General features: G+C 54.4%; 1 protein-coding gene across 5 annotated transcripts in view; it reads right to left on the bottom strand.

Annotated features, from left to right (window-relative positions):
- Positions 1-12,516: 12,516 nt before the first annotated feature.
- TTLL11 (tubulin tyrosine ligase like 11) overlaps positions 12,517-20,732 on the bottom strand; it is a 238,451-nt gene continuing 230,235 nt past the window's right edge. For all 5 annotated transcript variants that reach the window (XM_053908254.1, XM_053908256.1, XM_053908253.1 and 2 more), the window contains one exon: positions 12,517-13,467. In XM_053908254.1, the coding sequence (XP_053764229.1) occupies positions 13,175-13,467 (293 nt within the window). In that variant the 3' untranslated portion in view covers positions 12,517-13,174. The remainder of the gene's footprint in view (positions 13,468-20,732) is intronic.

Below are 20,732 nucleotides of genomic sequence, written 5' to 3' on the forward strand. Positions count from 1 at the left end.
CCTGCTCGAAGCGGGGTGAGACCACGATCAAGCCACCGTCATGAGAACAGCCATCGGTTTTGCTTCCTACAAGCTTCTTGAGTCTGTGCCCTGTGTCTCCAGAGCCACTGACGGCCTACAGCCGCCACCCTGCTGCCCCTGCGGGCCCGGCCTTCTCCTGCCTGCCAGCCTCTCCCTGCCCCCGCCCTCCTCACCGCTGCTTCCCCACTGCACCACCACCCTCCCCACCCGCAGCCCTGTGCACTTAGTTCCCTCCTGTCCGACCCTCAGCTGCAGCAGGGCTGGTTTTGCTCACGTGGCGGCTGCCTCACCGGGGCCTGGCACGTGTCAGCACCCAGACAAGTGCTCAGCGGTCACCAAGTAGGGGCAGGAAGGAAAAGGGGCAGAGAGGCCTGGGCCCTGCAGGCTGAGCGGGCCTTAGCCAGGCCAGAGGGGCCCTGCTGGGGCTGCCAGAGGATGGACCCCACAAGATGCAGGGCACGGGGAGGCGAGAGGGGCTACAGGGGCCAGGCAGGGACCATGGCCTTACTCTGCAGGGCAAGGGAAGCCACGGGAGAAAGTGCGGCTGGGAGGGCCCTCATCTGATTATATATATGTATATATATTTTCAATGTTTATTTTTGAGAGAGAGTGTGAGCGGGGGAGGGGCAGAGGGAGAGGGAGTCCAAGGATCCGAAGCAGGCTCTGTGATGACAGCAGAGAGCCGGATACGGGGTCAAACCCACGAACTGCGAGATCACAACCTGAATCGAAGACGGGCGCTCAACCGACTGAGCCACCCCTCCGTCTTCTGTTTTTGAAAATCCCCAGGATGCAGGGGTGCTGGCAGGCTGAGGAGGTGGCAGAACAGCGGGAGGCCCAGCAGGTGCCCGGGGGGTGATGGAGGCAGAGCTGGGGGCACATTCCCCACCCAAGGAGACTGGCAGGAAGGCTGGTATGGACAAGGGTGGGGAGCGGGGGGTGGGGGTTTGGGGAACCTACATCCCACCAGCCCTTACAGACCAGGAAGGGTCCCTGGGGCCCTGCCCCCTCCCCTGAGTGTTCCTACGATGCCCCTTTGGGGGAATTAGGGGAGGGAGGAGAACCTTCTTCCTGAATGGGCCTTAATTTATTATTTGAAAAGAGCACTGGATCCACTAAATGAAAAGGCCTTCACTGCAGACTCGCAGGGCAGACTATATAATTACCTGGGAAGGCCCATTCTGCTGCATGTTTTTAAATTTGCATTTTGTGCTTAATGGATATCTATGCAAAAGAACAGCCTATTGGGTAAATGCACAACTTTACATCAGTCTGAAAGGCTGAGGTTCTGGGTCTTTCTTCCCCTTGCTTCATGCCCACCGAGTTGGGCAGTCAGAAGGCTACCTTCATTCATTCAGTCCTTCATTCATTCCGCACGCATTTCCTCCTCGGTGCTAGGCCCTGGCTGGGCGTGCCATTCAGACAGGAATGAGCACAGCCCTGCCCTAGGGAGAGGTTTGCCTCGACGTGGGTTAAAGGGGTAACAGGAGGACTGTGGGGCCCCAGGGGAAGGTGAGCCCACCTGCGAGAGCAGGGTCAGCTTTGCAGAGGTGGTGACCATCAACATTTGGAGGAGGAATCTCCCCAGGCCACAGGGGAGGAAGGGCACTAGGGGCACAGGGGAGGAAGGGCGTTAGAAGGCAGAACGTGGATGGAGCTGGGGAAGGCACGGAAGTGCACGGGGCGTTTGGGGAATGGCAAAACTCTGGTGAGTCCTGAGGTAAGGTGTATGGGACAGAGGCAGCCGCTCGTGGGAGGCCCCGTGGGTCGCCTCTAGGGGGCGCGCTGGGTTCTCCTCTGTGCGTCCTCGCCCCCACGCTGTGCACAACGTTCATGGTGTACGAGGTTGGCCTTGTGGGTCAGGGCTGGGGAAAGCTGGGCCCCGAACTGAAAACCCCCAAAACCAAGTGAGGTGTGTGAGCTGGACGCGGTGGTGGGAAGCTGTCTTCTATCTTGGTAGGAGGGTGACATGATCAGATTGGCATTTCAGAAAGGCCACTCTGGCAGCCTGTGGAGAATGTGTTGGAGGCAGAGAGACAGTTGGCTGCCGAAAAATGGCCCATAGAGAACACATATTTTGCAAAAATATGACAAAAGGCTGATTCTTTCCATTTGCAATGACATGCTACCAATCAACAAAGAAAAGACCCGTGGAAAAACGGGCAAAGAACATGAGCAACCAGTTCATAGACGAGGAAATACCAATGGCCTTTAAACACGTCAAGAAGAGTCCCAACCTCATTCGTAACGAGAGAAACAGAAGTTAAGTCTATAATCAGACGATGCCATGTTTCTTGCCCATCCATTGGCAAAGGTTAGCGTTTTGATAATGTGCTCTGTTGGGGAGGATGAGGGGATCTGGTCCTCTCACACATTGTTGGTGGGACCGAAAATTGGCCCAGCCTCTTGGGAGGACACTTTGGCAATTTATCGATTGCAATTTGAAATGCATGTCTCCTTTGACCTGGTAGTTTGCTCTCTCGGGTCTAGTCAGACGAGTACATGAAGGTGCACATACAGGTACAGTCCCTTTAGGTGGTAATGGAGAACGGGAAACAGTGTGAATCGACTGGGGACCAGTTAAGCAAACTAAAGTATTATAAGTAATTATAATGCATCATATAAAGGAATGCCACGACGTCATTAAGTAACTGAGGCCAGCCTATCTGTACGTCTCATGCAACAGTGTCCAAGAAATATGTCAAGTGATAAAGGCAGAGTGTAAAAGAGAGGAAAAGGGGTATACACACAGATACAAGAATTCTTGTATATGCAGACTGTCTTTGAAAGAACATACAGGGGCGCCGGGGTGGTCCAGTCGGTGGTGCGTCCCATTCTTGATTTTGGCTCAGGTCGTGATCTCACGATTCATGAGATTGAGCCCCGAGTCGGACTTCATGCTGATAGCATCGAGCCTGCTTGGGATTCTCCCTCTCTGCCCCTCCTCCACTCGTTTGCTTCCTCTCTCTCTCATAATAAATAACCATTACAAAATTGTTTTTAAAAAGAAAGAAAGAAAGAAAGAACATATAAAACCCAGAAATACTAGTTGTCTCTGGAGACAGACCTCCCCAGAGTTGAGGGACAGGGACAGGGGTGGAGGGAAATTACTTATGACTGTACATCTTTGTGCTGTTTTTGTTTGTTTTAAGCATATATATCCATTAATGCCATATGTGCATTGTGTGTGTGTGTGTGTGTGTGTATAATAGCATATTTTTTTAAAAACTGATAACAATAACATGAAGCCCAGGTGGTTGAGTGTCTTTCTCATGCAGTGGGGTTTTCATTTTACCTAGTGTCCTTGGGGAATGAATTTCCATGAAAGTAAAATTTCCAGACATATTACAGGAATCAAATTCTTTAAAAACCTTTTTTTTTTTTTTTAAGGAAGCCTACGTAAAATGTATAATATTCTTCCATATTTTTTCAGGTAAAGAATGTGGAATGTGGGTGGACATTTCCTGGCTGGCCCTGAGGCAAAGGGCTCTCTGCCCCTGCACTAAAGTCCCCTCTCTGCTGAGGCTCTCATCCCTTCTGCTTCCATCAAGTGTCACCTCACATGCAGCACGTGAGAGCGCTGAGACAAGAGTGTCATTTCCAGCCTCTTTCCAGGCTGTGGAGCCGGGAGCCCGGGCTTGGGGGCAGACGTTCTGGATGTTGTGATGTGTTGCTCACACACTGATGGCCCTGGATGGGCGGGGCCCTGGGACATTCCGACCTGCAGGGATGTGGGCACCTGCCTCCCTCTCCCTACTGTCTCACCTCAGAGCCTCTAAGGTGGCCTCGTGGGCCCGGAAAAGGTGTGAAGCTTCTCCGAGCCTCAGTTTCCTTGGCTGTAATAGAGAAGTGATGTCACAGGCCTCCCCCGCATGGCTTCAGTGATGACAGTGCCTGGGGCGGTGCCTGGGGCGGTGCCTGGGACCTGCCTGGGATGCAACCACACATGGTCCCCATTTTTGCCCCCAGCCTCCCGTCCCGCTGCCTGGCATATTCCAGCCAGACTCAGAGGCTTTGGTTATGGGAGTGTGGTCCGTCTAGGTTCCCCTCTGCTGTCACTCGGCTGCTGAGCTGAGCAATTCCCGATCTGGGTTGGGGCAGCCTCCAGGAAGCATGACCCTCGAGGCCTTACCTCAAGGATTTTACTACATGCCAGAGCTTTTTAGAGAAACGTTTGCTGATATGGTGCTATTCAAGGCCTCCCCCAGCGCCTCCCACTCCCACATGCTCTCGGACACCTTCCCTGGCAGGACTCACCGCCGTGGGAAGGGGAGAGCCCAGCGAGGCGGCGGCACAGAGAAGAACCACCTGGAACGCCGGCCCCACGAGGCCGAGATCCCACACTGGCTTCGGCATTTACAAACCGTGCCACCTCGGGCAAGTCATTTCATCTCGGTTTGGAACCTCGGTCTCTCCGACCGTAAAATGGGGTGATGAGAGGAGACTCCATTTCCTGGACTTGCATCTGAGATTAGCAAACTGATACGCACGGCGTGCCCAGCGCCGTCTGGCCCTTGCATGTGCTTGGTGGCTGTTGAGTTGAGCACCTAGTTTATGTTGGCCCGGCCCCACCGCCCTGGGCTAATTGAACCCAACCCCGATGCCATTCGATTCACCGCACGGAGGCTGCCTTGTACGGGCCTGCCCTCCTCAGCGGGCCTGGTCGCAGGGGCGGCTGGAGCTGGCTTGGCCGGACCACCTGCCTGCAGGCCAGAGGGCCCCAGGGGCTGGGGCGGAGTGTGCTCCTCCTGCCTCCACCGCCTGAGGTCTCCACCGCCTGAGGTCCTCAACCGTTCCTGGAGCCAGGCCAAGCCTCGAGAGCCTGAAGAGCCCAGGCTGGAAGCAGCCCGGATCCTGCGTGGAGGAAAGTCCTCCTGGGGAACCATCTGACTGGTCAGCTTTGCGCGTGTAGAAAATTCTCCATTGGGTTACACCACTGTGACTCGGGGGATTTGTTGTCACCTCGGCATTGCCTCGCCTATCCTGACTAAAATAAGGGTACGAGACTTCAGCCAGGTCACGATCTCGCGGTCCGTGAGTTCGAGCCCCGCGTCGGGCTCTGGGCTGATGGCTCCGAGCCTGGAGCCTGCTTCCGATTCTGTGTCTCCCTCTCTCTCTGCCCCTCCCCCGTTCATGCTCTGTCTCTGTCCCAAAAATAAATAAAAAACGTTGAAAAAAAAATTTTTTAAAATAAATAAATAAATAAATAAATAAAATAAAATAAGGGTACGATACGGAGCGGAAGACGGTATTTATGAGACTTGGAAAGCGAAAACATGAGGCTTGTAATAGGTGGCTCACACCTACAGACTTCTGACCTGGCGGAGTCGGGGCTGTATTGTACCCCAGCACCGTCAGCGGTAGAGCCGGTGACCACGGGTGCTGCAGCAGCTGGCCCCAGAAATAGCGCAAAGCAGATTTAAAGTACCGGCAAGGAGCTGCAAGGCGGAGTGTTTCCGAGAGGATCTCCAATGTCTCATCATTAGAACCAAGCAAGAAATGAGGCCAGCTCCAGCCTTCAACCTTCCTCCCCAGCCCCCCCGCCCCCCCAAACCATTCTGTGGTGGGTGGGAGAAGCTGGTCTAATCTGGGCAGGCCCAGCACCTTCTTAGGCCCTGGTGTGAACCAGTCCAGAGACGACACACGTCTTCCAGGGGTCCAAGTGGCTGGGGTGGTGGTAGGGTCACAGCTGGCCAGGTGGCCGGGGGAGGATGCTGCTGTGGTTGTAACTTTGAACAAGGGTTTTCTCCAAGGTCCCCAGCTTTGTCACCGGTTTAAAAAAAAAAAAATTGGAAGTGATGATGATGGCATTTGAAGCTTTTTCCTTACCTGCAGCGTCAATATGGAAAACAGCTCACGGCTGAGATGCACTGTGGGAACTAGGTATTACACTCCTGACCTAAAGGCCCCCTGAGCTGGCGCTGGCTTCTCTTCAGAGTCCCTCCCCGAGGAGGATGGGGTGCTAGCTCACATCCCGAACTTGCTGAGCATTTGGGGCAAGGCCCTTGCCCTCTCTGGGCTTCCCTTGCTTTATTGGTACCACTGATACATGGAATGTAGCAGCCAAGGATACAATATTAGAACCAAGTCCATTGTGTATCGGAGATTTGGGTTAGAGTCAGAGGTGGGGACTGAGCCCTCAGGGGCGCCACCAAATGCCCAAGGGCTCCGGGGGGAGAGGCAGAGGTATGGAAAGGGCCCTGCAGCCTCGATGTCCCCACTCGCTCCTCCAAAGACACGTCTGGCCGCGGCTGCAGAGAGCCAAGGCAGATGTAGCGTTTCGGGCTGCTGGGTGCCTTCCCGACAGCTCTGCCACGTGGCGGAGCCTTGACCTGCAGACCCAGGAGTCCAGGACCAGCGGCCGGCCTACAGTGAGAACGCAAGGAATGCATAACCCCTGAGTGTTTCCTAAAATGGTGCACCCGGGGTCCAAAGAACAAGGGAGCTCCCTGGACCCAGAGCCTGCCTGCCTGGCCCGCTCACTGTGGAGGGGGCTCAGTGACATGAGTGCCTCCCTGGGGCCACCGAGCGGTGGGGTTTTCACGGGGCGGGGATCCCCATGTAACTTCAGGCGATCTGCTTTTCACTTTCCCCGGGCGGTGTGGAGTCTGGGAGATGTTCAGAGCAGACATAGGCTGCTCCCTTCAAGTCCAGAGGAGCCGTGGGTCCAGGAGGCGCCCTGTTCCCAGGGAAGGAGCCACCACGCGAGCCGGCAGCACCAGGAATCACCTTTTTGGTGCAGCTTGAATGGCTCAGTTCTCTGGGGAGGCGCCCTGCCTCCCACTTCCCCGTGAGGGGGGAGCTTGTCACACACACCTGCTCAGCTCGGCCCTGCAGGCAGTGACTTCTGCACACACGGGGCTGGATGGGCCACCCTCCCTCCCGGGGCAGCTGTCCCTGCCACAGAGTCTCTGACAGGTGGCCACACTGGTGGCACATCACTCCTTCCCTAAGGGGGACTCTCCGCAGCAGATCAAAGGTTGGGGGATATTCCAGACTCCTCCCTCCTTCTCCCCTAGGATCTCACAGTTTACTGGAGGCAATGTTGAGCTTCCCAGGCAAACAGGCACCATCAGGGGAGGAAAAAATGTAAAAGGAGCTCTCTTCTTGCCAACTGCCCCAAAATGAGCGAGTTTTGTCCACCCCGGTGGATGTGCCGTGAAGAAGTATCACACAGAAGAAACTGTCAATACTTCGCAGCCGTTTTTACAATGAGCCTGTGTTTAGCAACACTCAGCTTTGTTTTATTATTGCATTTTACGAAGTTACCAAGACAACTGAGGCCAAGTCACAGAACCTTGACTTTATGTGCCATGAAAATTTAATAAAGAATGTTTAAAGGCTTTTAAGAGGCAGGAGTTTCAGCCTCGCAACAGAGCCCTGCTCAGAGGGAGGAGGGCTCCAGTGCGGGGCCTCTCGCCGGGCCTCGAAGGGCCTCTCTGTCGGGGACATCCAGGTGGGCCCAGGTTCCCTGGCATCCGTCTTGTTCTAGACATTTATTAAGGTAGTTCCCAGGCGCCAAGCCCAAGACGGGTTTCTTACATTCATTACGACACAGTTGCCACCGTGGGGGCCAGAAAGAGGGCAGAGGGGCAAAGTCGCAGGTGCACGGTCACACAGCGAGAGAGCAGCAGGTCCAGCAAAAGCAGGCCCTCGTGTCCCTGTTGTGAGGCAGGTGGTTCTGCAGGGAAAATATCCCTCCTGACTTCCTGCATCAGCAGCCCTGGCCTTGCTCCCGCAGCCTGGGAAGGCCCCAGGGGAGCCACAGTCAGGAGCAGGCAGCGTCCCCGTGGCCCGGGACCGCGGTCCTGGTCAGAATCCTAGCAAGCACCTTCACATTGGAGGAAATGTCTCCCAGGAGTCCCTTAGTGAGTGCGTTATGTTACCCCAGGGCCTGCGCACAGCCCTTTTCCCTCTGCTCGCTAAATAAGACTTAGAAGGAAATTGCCAGAAATGAGAAAATCGTCAGTAATTTTGCCATTTTATACAAGCTCCGTGGTGCTGTGTGTGTGTGCGCGTGTGCGCGTGTGTGTACCTGTAAGCGTTGTGCTGCATGGTTTTCCTAGTTAAATAAACACCAAGACTTCTGGTTACTAGAGACGGAGGTAACGGGGTAGGCTGAGTGTTCTGCAGAGCTCCTTTGTGCCCGGGAACAGAAAAAAAAAAAAAAAAACCTGTGGATTTATTTCACGAGGGAGAAACTCACATGCCATGTGGGAAAATCCTTCTCACATTCATCAAAGCAAATAGGAGGCTGGCAAAAGTTATCAACTGAGGCGAGGTGGATTTTAGGTTAATTGACCTCAGCGGGGGGAGAGGAGGACGGCCCCCTCGGCCACCAGGAACACCAGCTCCCGGCGAGAGAGTTCATCAGTTCTGAGCTTCGAGGGAAGGTGCTCAAACGCCGGCCCTCTCAAGCCCCAATTTTCAATTATAGGGCCAAGGAGTTTAGGACATTAATCAAGAAGTGAAAAAAAGAAGGAAGCTTTTTTGGCGTAATACTCTGCCAATCACAAGGCAGATTCTAGGTGTCGGAGGCACGGCACAGGCCATTTTTCAGCCTGCAGAGTGTCTTAAGTGTAAGGATGAAGGGCAGGGGGTGGGGGGCGGGGGGCGAGGAGCTGTTTTGGCTTCATTTGTCTTGATGGATGACAACATTCAAGAAGGAAAGTTTTTCCTTCGTCCCTTCACACTTCGTAGGAAGCCGGAGCGGGCCGAAGAGAGCATGGCATTTGAGCAGCCCGCTGGTTTGCAAAACACTTTCGTGTATGTTTGTGCTTGCTGTGTCTTGTCTTAGTTCCCAGGGACCAAGTGAGGGAGTGCCTGTCACCCCCTCGTGTGGCCGAGGGACCCGGAGCCCGGGAGTGTGGTGGCTCCCAGAGCCCTCCTGGGGGGCTCGACTTGGGAGGAGGAGGTCGGCAGGCCCATGTTGAGGCCCCAGAAGCCTGGGTGTGAGCTGAACAAGCCCCCAGCCTCACACGTCTCTGAAATGGGTCCCAAAGCCTCTGCCCTCTGGGTTTTGGGAGCGCCGAGTCTCTGTGCAGAGCAGGCACGATGCCAAGGAGGGAGCAGGGGGCCTCACGGTGGGTCCCCGCTCTGCCTTTTCTCCAGCCGTGAGCTTGGGCGTCGGTGCCCTGTCTGTGAAGAGGGTGATGAGAACCCCCATCCCTCGCCGGGTTGTTGGAGGGTCAGAGGACAGGATGGAGGTGCCGGCACTTTGTAAACTGTGAAGCACTGAACAGATGTGGTTCAATTCACGTGGGAAAACGAGTTGGTTCTAGAAAGCAGAAACGCCATTCCGAATGTCTGGGCTCCTCCGCAGACCGGTCCTACCACCCCCCCAACCATCGACATTCACATTCACATGGGGATTATCTACTCAGCTCTCCAACCCCACACAGACGCAGGGTCCTGCAGAGCTGAAGAGAAGGTGGGACACCTGACACAGGACCCCTGTGCCCATGACCCAGCCTGGAGGGCCTTTCTAAGGCTGAAGAAGAGGGGGTGCCCACCGGGGGCACTGCCCGCACCTGAGCCCAGGACAAAGATACAAAGGACGACGGAAATACTACCCGGGGTGAGAAGGGCCATTGTCCGCTCAGGGTCATGGGGCAGCCACCATGCTGGGGACACGGAGGTGTTGAGTGAATGGCCCTGGCAAGGTTTAAAATCCCATGATTGTTAAGGGTGTTCACAGGCTCGGGAGGAGGACTGCCATGACCCCACTCCTCCCCTGGGACTTGCTGGATATTTGTATTGTTTCAACCAGCACCTGCTAGACCCCCACCCCATGCTCGGAGGCCTGAGTGAATCCAGCACCTGCCTGACCCGGAAGAACTCCCAACTTGGTAAGGGTGAGAGCCCTGTGATGCCACGGGGCAAGCATGGTAATAACAGAACTTTCCAGATTCTGACAAATAGACGGAGGGAACAGTTCACTCGGTGTGGGAGATTGCAGTGGGGCGTTTGAGCTGGACGTTGAAGGTAAGTAAGTGTCCACTGGACAGAGGGAGGCCGTCCAGCACGGAAGGGTAAGCACAAGGGAGAGCCAGGAGCAGGTCCTGGCCCTGGGGCAGAAACCAGCACATTCTCTTCCCCAGGGGCAACAACACACAGAGAGTGCCATGGGAGCATGGTGACGGGTGGGGGCAGAGGCCTTCCCCGGAAAAGCGTGGACCAGGCACGGCTTTAGGATGGAAAGGAAGGACGGGGCTGGATTATGAGCAGCTTGAACGTTGGGTTAAGGAGCACGGGCTTTATCTGGGCAGAGACGACGGCTGAATTAGGGGACTGTGTGATTGGTTCTGGGGTTCCCCGAATTCCTTCGGGGCCACTAGGGTTGGAGGACGGAGGACGAGTTGAGGGGGATGAGAGGCAGGAGGTGGTGAAGTCTGAGCCAGGGAGAGTGGACGGGGACCCTCAGGAGAACCGAGAGGGCGCCTGTTTGGGGGCGGAGGCCCTGCCTCCACGCCTGTTAGGACAGCACTTGCTAACGACTGCACTGAATCGGATGTGCCTTTATTAGCACCTATGGCAGGCTCCCCTCTGGCCGGGCTGTGGGGACACAGCTCCTGGCTGTGACAGCAGAGAAGCCAAGCACATTTCCTAGGAGGCTGGAAGGAGCGCAGCAGGATGACCAGTGTGGAAGGGAAAGGGAGCCAACCGGTGCACCGAAAGTGACAGGTGTGGCAGGAAAGGGTGGGGTGGGGGCCAGACCCAGTGATGTACCCTGAGCTGAGACAGGCTGAACCTGATCTCCATTCATTGGACCTGCTCTAGAAAGCTGGCCCTTCCGGGACCTCAGCCAGAGGAACAGTAAGGGCTGATGTGGCTGGAGTGCGTGCACGTGTGTGCATACGTGTGTGTGTGTGTGTGTGTGTGTGTGAATCAGTGGGAGGGGGAGGAAGGGGGACTAGGGGAGAAGAGGCCCAGATGGATCCTGAGGGCCCTACCCCAGAAATAACACAGGTAAAACACGGGGCACTCAGCTCCTCATGGGGCGTCTCTGGGCCCCGGATCCCTGTCTCCGGTTCCCCTCTTCCAGGAGAAAGGACGTGTCTGTCTTTGCTATCACTTCAGCTGCACCCTGAAACGTGAGGGGTGTGGGAAACAAAGGGGGTGAGTAAGTGGGGCTTCCCATAGGCACCAAGGAGGTGGGGGACATCTCCTGTCGCTCACTCTGATAAGGGAGCAGCATCGAATTCTTCCTGTTGAACAGCATTGAGAAGAAAGGGCCCAGTCTGTCCCTTACTGGCCTCTTGTAAAATGGCGGCCTGATTTTCCCGACATTCACCCCGTGGGGTGCAGGTCTCAGGCCCTGCCTGCAGAGGAGGGGCTCCTTCTAGACAGTGAAGGGTTGAGCAGAGCCACCTGCCTGCATGTGACCTGCAAGGGTGGGGACAGGACATTCCTCACTGTGAGAACCGACATGCTCAAATCATCCCAAACAATGTGGGTCGGTTTCCCAACACCCCCCCCCCCCCCCCCCCCCGGTCCAATGTGTTTGGTTGATTTTGGAACTGAAAACTGCACTCCATTTTGGCAAGTGAATGCTTTCTGGAAAAAAAAAAAAAAAAAAGAGCTGTGTTGAAAAGACTCTTTGCTGCTCCCAGCTGCTAACACGTGTGAGAGACTCCTTCACTGCGAGGCCCATTTGCTCTGGCAATAACGGGGACCGAAGAGCGGGGACGGGGCCTTCAAAGTCTGCTTCTCACAGCAGACCATTTAGAATCACTGATTGTCCTGGCCCATGTCACAGGGCTGCAGGAGAGCGGGCAGGGCCCCGGGGTGGGGGTGGGGGGGGGGTTGGGGAGGGCAGGCAGACCTGGAGCAGAGGCGATTGGAACTTGAGTCACGCTCACCAGGGGACATAAAGGAAATGGGGCTCAGGGGTCAACCAACAGAACTGGACCAAGCCTCGCTCTCCCACGGGACCCCCCAGGCCGGCCTTTGCTCCTCTGAAAATGGGAACAGTGTTACGAAACTACCCGAGCTGACTGATACCTCTAGAATGTCCCTATGCAGGGGCGCATCAGGTTCCTCCCGCCCCTCCCGTCTTAGGCCACCTGTCCTGCTTTTTTTGCTTGGGAAACAAGGTCATTACAGGTGGCTCTTGTCGCCAAGCAGCCCAGAGCGCGTTCTGCGGGGCTTGGTTTTCCAAAATGCCACCTTTGGCTGCCTCTGAACCTTCCCCTCTGAGAAGGGGTTTGCCTGGGGACACAGATGGAGACAAGGAAAGGGTCTCTTGGAAGGGGGGGTGTGAGCGCCCCTTGTCCTGAGCTTCTGACACCATGCTCCCCCTCACACCGGCCCTTAAGGGGGTTTTCTTGTCCTCCCCTCGGAAGCCCCTCCTCCCACCCAGGGGCCCTCTGGCAAGTGCCTGCCAGGCACCTGCCAGCCAGGCGATGGCACCTCATCCATGTGGGGTGAGGGGGTGCCGTCACAGGACCCTGGGACTCCTGCTTTGGGGTCGAGGTCAAACAAAATCAAACAAAATGACCTCTGAGGCTCCTGTCAGCCCTGAGACTCTAGGAGCCTTTACCTAGTTACTTCTTGGTTAGTTCTTAATGAATAACAAACCGAACATGACAGTGACAGGCAAGCTAATGAAATAAATGAGGCCAGTCTGTTAACTACACCCGGGGAGCACACGATCGGGATGGGAGAGTCGGGCGTGCCCACACACTAGCTCCACTCGGTTTTCACAGCACGGTGGCAGGAAATCAGCGTGATGTCCCCGGGATTTAACCAGTGTTCTTTCGGAGGCCCCGGCAGACCCAAGTCTCAGCTCTCTCGAGTTCTTTCCTCTCCGCAGCTCGGGCTCAGGATCGCTGGCGCCCCGTGCCCCGAACGCAACAGTTTTACCCCGGTGGCTGCTTCCTGTGAGCCCAGAATAGAAGATGCCATCTGTCGCGTTTGGGATGTCATATGTCCACCGATGACTCACACGTAGTTGGACCACCGAGAGGAAGGCGGGCGGGTGCCATCAGCCTGTTTCAAAGCACAGCTCAGCAGAACATGGAGACGGCATGTCAGGCAGGGGGCTGTCCCGCGGGGGTTCTCCGCGGCCTGCCCTCTGTCCACAGGCGGGGAGCACAGAGGGTCCTCTTCGGCCCCGGAGGGCTTACCCTTCATCGGCAGCATCGAGTGGCCATCAGGACAGAGCGTGTCCGGAATGCGCTGCCTTGGGGGCGCTGTTTGTGCAGGACGGGGGGTGGCCCTCCACCGGCGGGGCCGAGGGGGTGGCGTCCGGGGGGCTGCCGCTGTCCAGGGGCCGGCCCCCTGCCGGGCCGCTGCGGCCACACACCAGGCGCTTTTCGTCCAGCAGGGACAGGTGGTATTCACATAGGTCGATCAGCGAGGCCACCTGCTCGTGGAGCGGCAGCGTCTTGAACTTCCTCTGAGCCAGGTAGAAGAAAGCCTCCACGAAGGCCTGTAAGCACATTCCTGCGGACAGAGAGACCAGCGTTAAGGGGGGGCGGGGGTTGTGTGCCAAAGGGGCCCACATGCTGCCCGGGGAAGGCGCCGCTCCAGCCACCGGGCTCCTTGCTCACCACCATTTCCGTCCCAGGAACTTTAGTTTCTGGGTTAAACTCCCAGAGGGCCTGCCTTGTGCCAGGCACCAGCTGGGCGTTCACGACCATCTGCAGAGTCGACCCCTTCATCAGTCATGTGGGGGAGGCTCAGCACTGGTTTACAGATGAGGAAACTGAGTCTCAGAGAAGCGGAGCCCGCTGGGCAAAGTCACACGGGTAGGAGGTGGCAGAGCTCATACGCAGCCTGGCCCAAGGCCTCATCCCTCCGTGCCACCACAAAACATTCGCGTCAAAACCCAGCCCCTGATGTCGATAACAACGGGGAAAGTTTGCTCCTCAGAGACCCCTGACGGCGATGCCCTACATGTCGATAGAGGTGTTGGTTATCTGGGTGTGGGGGCCTGTCACACACTGTGCCTGAAGTTTTGTGCGTTTTGCTGTATGCAAATTTTACTTCTCTCTACCCCTTCTCTCTCCCTGAAATGATATTCTAGAAGGTCATGGCAGCCCCCGCTATGTCCCTGAAACGTTCTTCCCTTACGTTGCCTCATAAATTCCTACTCATCGTTGGGATCAGAGCTCAAAATCCCCCGCTCAGGAAAAGCTTCCCTGATCCCCAGATCAGACGCGGCCGCTGGGACGGGCTTCTAGCCCTTTCCTTTGCAGCCGACGGCGGCCTGTTCGGTGTTCATTTGTGTGGTCCTTCCAACAGCCTCTCTCTTCCCGGCTGAGTTGGGACCTCCAGCTCACCTCTGCTCCCCCAGGGCCAGATGCCCAGTGCTCAATATACAACGTGAGTGAATGAATGGATGAGTGAACAAATGGGTTAGTGCTAGGTACTTCACAGACATCGCCACTAATCCTCACAACACCTTTTTGAGATCAGTGTTATTATGCCCCGCTTTGCAGATGAGGAAACCAACATTCAGAGAGGCTGAGTAACTTCCCTAAGGTCACGCAGCCAGAGAATAGTGGCCTGGAAATTCAAACTCTGGCTCCCAATTCTTTTTTTTTTTTAAGTTTATTTATGTATTTTTAAGATTTTTTAAATGTTTATTTATCTTTGAGAGAGAGAGAGAGAGAGCGAGCAGGGGAGGGGCAGAGAGAGAGAAGGAGAGAATCCGAAGCAGGCTCCAGGCTCTGAGCTGTCAGCACAGAGCTCGATGCAGGGCTGTAATTCATGATTGTGACCTGAGCCAAAGTCGGAAGCTCAACCGACTGAGCCGCCCAGGTGCCCCTGACTCCCAGTTCTTTTAATAAGTGGTACCACATACAAAGTTCTGAGTCTTTCCAATGTCCAAGCAAAACTGAACCCCATGACCCAAAGTCAGGGGATTGCCTGGACTCCTCGGGGAAGGTGACGCTCAGGCTGGACGGAACGCCACAGGCATTTTAGAGGAGGCTGGCTTTGCCTCTGCTAATCATAGCTTCCCAGTGGCCTTGCTCCCCTGCTTCTGTCCTCAGGCAGAAGCCTGGCCTGGAGGCTTAAATACTGGATTATAGATGGACCCTGGGATCTGAGAGCTCTTCTTGTGTTGGGAACTTGAGCTGAGCAAAGTTGTTTCTTTGTCTCCATCCGGATCCATCCAAGCTTTTTTGCTCAGCTTTTCTTGGCTCCAGATGCTCTCTCCAGGGCTCTGTTGGGCCCTGACAGGAGGAGCTGATAAAGGGAACAGGGACCCTGGCGTAAAACCTTCTTAATACAAACAGAGGTCTCGTGCAGAGACACACAGGGAAAAGGGAGCTTCCGTCTGAATCGAGAGACAGGGGTTTCCTAATCACCGACAAGGGGCCCGGGCTCTCCTAGAGTGTGAGCGTGGATGCATGCGTGTGCACCTGTGTGCATTTGTGCATGCGTGCACGTGCGTCTGTCACAGTCAGCGGGAGGGTCAGACCCAAGCAGGGTGCAAGGGGCCAGGATCCAAAGCCAGAGAAACCCAATGCAGCCCCAGCCTCCCATTCCAGAACCGTGTGATCTCGACAGTGCTACTCAAAGTGTGGACGGCAGATGGGTGCCGAGTCCGGGAACTGTGTGTCCCCGGTCTCTGACAAGATAAGGAGCCTGGGCCAGAATATAAATCACCCTCCTCATCAATCACATTGTTTAGTTCAGCTGGCAGTATTTTGTAGCAAGTCTTTCTCTACAAAGGAAGCGGCACTGGTTTACATTTTGGCTCAAAGCCTCTTGTCCAGGACTGTACAGAACAGTTCGTGGATTGCAACTTTGAGCCGCCCTGGTCTACACACCCCATCCCCCCGCTTTAATGCACATGACACTGTGGTGCCTGGATGGCTCAGTCAGTGGAGCATTTGACTTGGGCTCAGGTCACGATCTCACGATTCGTGGGTTCAGGCCCCACACTGGACTTTGCGCTGACAGCACGGAGCCTGCTTCGGATTCTCTCTCTCTCCCTCTCTCTCTGCCCCTCCCCTGCTCGTGCTCTCTCTCTCTCTCTCTCTCTCTCAAAAATAAGTAAACATTAAAAACCAAATTTACCATGCATGATCTTGTCAAAATGCAGATTCCGGGGTGGGGCCTGAGACACCGCATTCCCAACACGCTTCCTGGTGGTGCCCGCGTGGCTGCTCTTTGGAGCACAGTCTCAGTAGCAAGCACTGAACGCGTTTTACTCAACCAATATTAGTTTCTTTCCCTTAATTAAACTAATAAGGCTACGATTGAAGCAGTAATGCACAGACAAAATATAAAGGACCTTTTTTGGGCGAAAAATATGACTAAATCATCTGGAAGGAGACCTTCTAAAAAGAGAAAGACATCCTGTGTTACACTGGGTTTTGTTCTTGTTTGTCTACATGCCCTGATTTTCTCGAGTAAACACATACCTTATTTTATTTATTTATTTTTTTGCGGAACCTAAAAACAAAACAAAATGAATAAACAAACAAAAAGCAGAATGAGACCTATAGATACAGAAAATAAGCTGATGACTGCCGGAGGCGGTGGGGTGGACAAAATGGGTAGGAGGGTCGAGAGGGCAACACAGGCTTCCCATTATGGAATGAATAAGTCACGGACCCAATTTTAAAACGTGCAATGGAAAATTCTAGGAGGTGGAAAGAGGCGAGGCAGGGGTAGCTGCTTCTCACTGTGAACCCTTTGCTACCACTTGAATTTGAGGTTATGTGCATGTATCACTTTGAAGAAAACGATGCCACCTTCCTGAATACACGTTCTGCTTTGATACAGTTTATATGCATGCAAGGAAAATAGAAGCAGAGTGAGGAGTAAGGGACATTACTGACTCTTGCAGGAACCAGGCTTGCTGTGCAGGGTGCTCTGACCCCACTGCGACTCTTATTGTGCCTGTGAGAAAACAGAGGCCCAGAGAGACCAAATAACTTGAGCTCGGGTTACATGCCGATAAGGGCAGCAGGGCTGGGATGGATTTGAACCGGCCTCATGCACTGCAGGTCCTGAATCTCATTCCTGGAATAAGGAATGGGCAAAATGGGTAGGGCTTTGATGGGCAGAGATGAGCCGGAAGGGGTGGGCTGGGCCGAGAATTGGGAGGAAGGAGGAGGAGGTGGGGCGTGTGGCCCCAGTGATGGCTCCGGGCACCTGCCGCAGGACAGGTGGGGAAGGGGCAGCTGGACTAGACCAGAGAGGACTGGAAGGCCAGGGGACATGAGCCGGGAGGCATGGAAGGGGTCCGAGGAGAGCGAGCCGAGGCGGAGTCCCATGCCTCGTACAGCCTGAGCACATTCTCCAGTCAGGGGATTCCTGTTTTGTATAGTGGAGTGTGTTTGTTGGCTTTATTCCTCGAACGCAATCCTGTGAGGTGGGTGGAGGCTCAGAGCCCTGCCCTGACAGACCTCCCTCACCAGAAGGGACTCATCTAAGGGACTCCTGTCTCTTCATACCCAGCCGAGCACCATCCCTCCCCGCGATCCAAAAGCCTGGTCTAGCAACTTCCTTTTACAGAAGAGGGGAGTGGAATCGAGGCCCAGCATGAGCAGGACTAGGACCCCAGGTCTCCAGACCTCAAACTGCACTACCATCACCAGCACCAAAATAAGAAAGAAACCCAGTGAGGGTTGGGAAGAAGGACACCCCACACTGCACACCATGCACATGTGGGTCGCCGGTCCCCACAATGGCCGCCTTGAGGGGCTGAGTGTCTTGCTCCTCATTTCATCAATTGGCCCAGGAAATGGCGGCCGGACTCAGCTCGATATTTGCTGAGCTGCAGAGAATCGAGCCTTTGTGGGGTTCTGAGGGACTAGGGGTGGAGGGAGGAAGAAAACAGGAGGAGGAAATGCACTTCAGATAGTCCAAGTGGCCTTCCCGGGGTAGGGCTGCTGGGGTTCCCACCCGGATGGCCTCCCCTGCCCTTTCCAGATCCTCACTGACAGTCCACATGTTCCCTCTGGGGCTTTCTCCTTCTTTCCTTTATTTTCTTTCATTCATTCATTCTTTTGGAGAGAGAGAAAGAGAGAGCGCGCGCGCTCAAGATTGGGGGAGGGGCAGAGAGAGAGGGAGACACAGAATCCCAAGCAGGCTCCAGGCTCCGAGCTGTCAGCACAGAGCCTGATGAGGGGCTCGAATTCAGGAACCGCGAGATCATTGCCTGAGCCGAATTCAGGAACCGCGAGATCATTGCCTGAGCCGCGAGATCATAAGCCTGAGCTTAACCAACTGAGCCACCCAGGCGCCCCTCTCCCTCTTTCTTACATACAGTGAGAAGGCCAACAGAAAGCAAAGGCAAGCTCATGAATGTCCGCTTTCTAGAACCTAAGCGTCCTTGACAACTGACCTTCAAACCACTCTTTGTCTACAGAAGATGTGTTTTCATTCGTAATAACAGCATGCACAAAACTTTGTAGTTACTGTGCTTAAAATGGTATGGTAAACATTTTTGTATGTTGCTCTATAGCCTTCATAACATTATTTTAATAGTGGCAGAATATTCCATCAAATCTTACTTTGTATATCATTTCGCCATATCCCCCACTGTTGAACACCGAGGCTAGTTACATTTGCTTCACTATTAATGAGAACATAAGCACGATCATAAGCACTTGGCACATCACTGTTTTTATTTCTGATGCATTTATTGTTTTGCAATAAAACCCTAGGAATCAGGGGTGGGGGGCATTAAACGTTAAGTCTGGTTTTGGTAGTTAATTTCATGTTAAAAATACTTAAGCCTTACAGAGTCCTCAAATGGACAAAGCACGTGAATGGGTAGTTCACATACATTAGCAAGGAAGAGAGAAAACCTGCCATTGAAGCCTACTGCTCACCCATTAACAAAAAATGTAAAACAACGCTACCGGTGAGTTGATGGTGAAATTGCTAGGGACTTTTGAAAAGCAACTCGGCAAAAGTTTTTAGAGCCATGCGAGTATTTCAAAATATTTCTTCCAAAGGAAAACAAAAAGCACACAATGGTATTCACCAGCAACTTACAGCACCGTGTGGGGGCGGGGGAGGGACTTATAGGGTATTTTTGTATCTTTCTTTCTATTTTTCTGTATTTTCCAAGTAAGATAATGCATGTTCTTTGTTGATAATAATTAGGAAAAAAAAAATATATATATATAATCTTAAAAATACCCCAACCCAGCCTCTAATGTCTGGAGGTCTAGGACGCTACACTTGGCCCATCCCCAGGTAGAGCTAATGGCCCTTCGTTGGGATCGCCCCTTGTTTCCTCCTATGGATTGGGACAAATCCATGGGTACGTGGCTGTCTCCCCAGTGGGACTGTGTGCTCCTGGAGGCGGGGACATTGCCCCAATCTTCTCTGCATCTTCAGTGCCCAGCACAGCCTGGCACACAGCAGGCACCAATAAAGAGCCATTTAATCCCCTTGAATGGGCTGCGACCTTTTCAGCGATCTTGTGACGCAGGTGTTATTGTTGCCACTTTACACCTGAGGCCAGCAAGGTAAGCCAAGGGGCACAGGGAAAGACGACCCTCTGAGAACCCTTCTCTTAGACGCCGTGCAGACTCATGAGACCAAGATGGTCCAGACCGGAGGCTCTAGAAGTCTAGAGTCCCCTGAAGGGCTCGTGCAAACACAGACTTCGGGTCCCTCCCCCGGAGCTCCGGGTTCAGAAGCTCTGAGGAGTTGCACTCCTACCACGTGCTCAGGTGCCTCTGAGGCTGCTGGTCCAGGGACCCCACTTTGAGAACCCATCCCTTCCTCCCCGTCCTCCTCCTCACTGCTGAGTCCAGTCTGTCCACACTCCACCCTGAACACTCATCTGCAAAACGCGGCCTATTTGCAAAAGGACCTGCCCCCGAGCTTTGAGAAGCTGGATTTGGGGCTAAGAAGGTCTGCCTTTTAAGACGTTCTGAGGGAGTTATTTTTAAAATCTCAAATGATGGAGCCAAAAAGCCATGACACTGTTCCAGCTTTGCATTTAGTCCTCTCTCGGTTTCCTTGGTTTCCGAGAAACCGCACATCCCCCGTCTCTCCCGGCACCATCCCTTGACCGCTAAGTGGGGCAGAGCTCCGTTGCCCTCGCCAAGGCCCTGCCCTTCTCTAGCTGTGCTGAGGAAGATGAGGCTGGAAAGGTTCACAGGCCACGCCACGGAGGGCCCTGTGGACCATGATCAGACTTCGGGTTCTATGCCGAGGAAGACGGGAGGCCACCGGGGAGACGGGAAGTGACGTGATCGGTGCGGCTGCTGTGTTGAGACCAGGGAGACGGGGCACATGTGAAAGGACAGCAAGGAGGTCCCGAGGGGCTACTGCCCCAGTCCAAGCAAAGGCTGTGGGTGGCTTGGACCAGAGCGGTAGTGACAGAGGCAGTGAGGGTGATAAGATTCCAGACAGAGTCTGAGGGCAGTGCAACAGGTCTGAGAGCTGCTGCTGGGTTGGACGTGGATGTTAAGGGCAAGTCAAGAGCCCTCATGAAGGAGGACCTCTAACACCAGGGGAGGACTGGCCTTCCCCTCAAGGACCATGGTTTTTAAACGTTTTATGCATAAAATAACCTGGGGACCTTGCCAGAAATGCAGGCTCCTGTTCCTGTCTCCTGGAGATTCTGTGTGTTGGCCATGAGGCCCCTGGAGTTGTACTTGTACCCGCAGGGCTGGGGACTCTGCACCCACGGGTGATCGGGAAAATTTGGAACCAACGCTCTGTCTTGGCCATCTCCTTAAAGGCTCTCGAGGAGGCAGGGAAGTAAAGAGGTTAAGAAGCCT

This window comes from Panthera pardus, unplaced genomic scaffold (genome assembly GCF_024362965.1).
Source record: "Panthera pardus isolate Hobbes unplaced genomic scaffold, ASM2436296v1 HiC_scaffold_20, whole genome shotgun sequence".
NCBI lineage: Eukaryota > Metazoa > Chordata > Mammalia > Carnivora > Felidae > Panthera > Panthera pardus.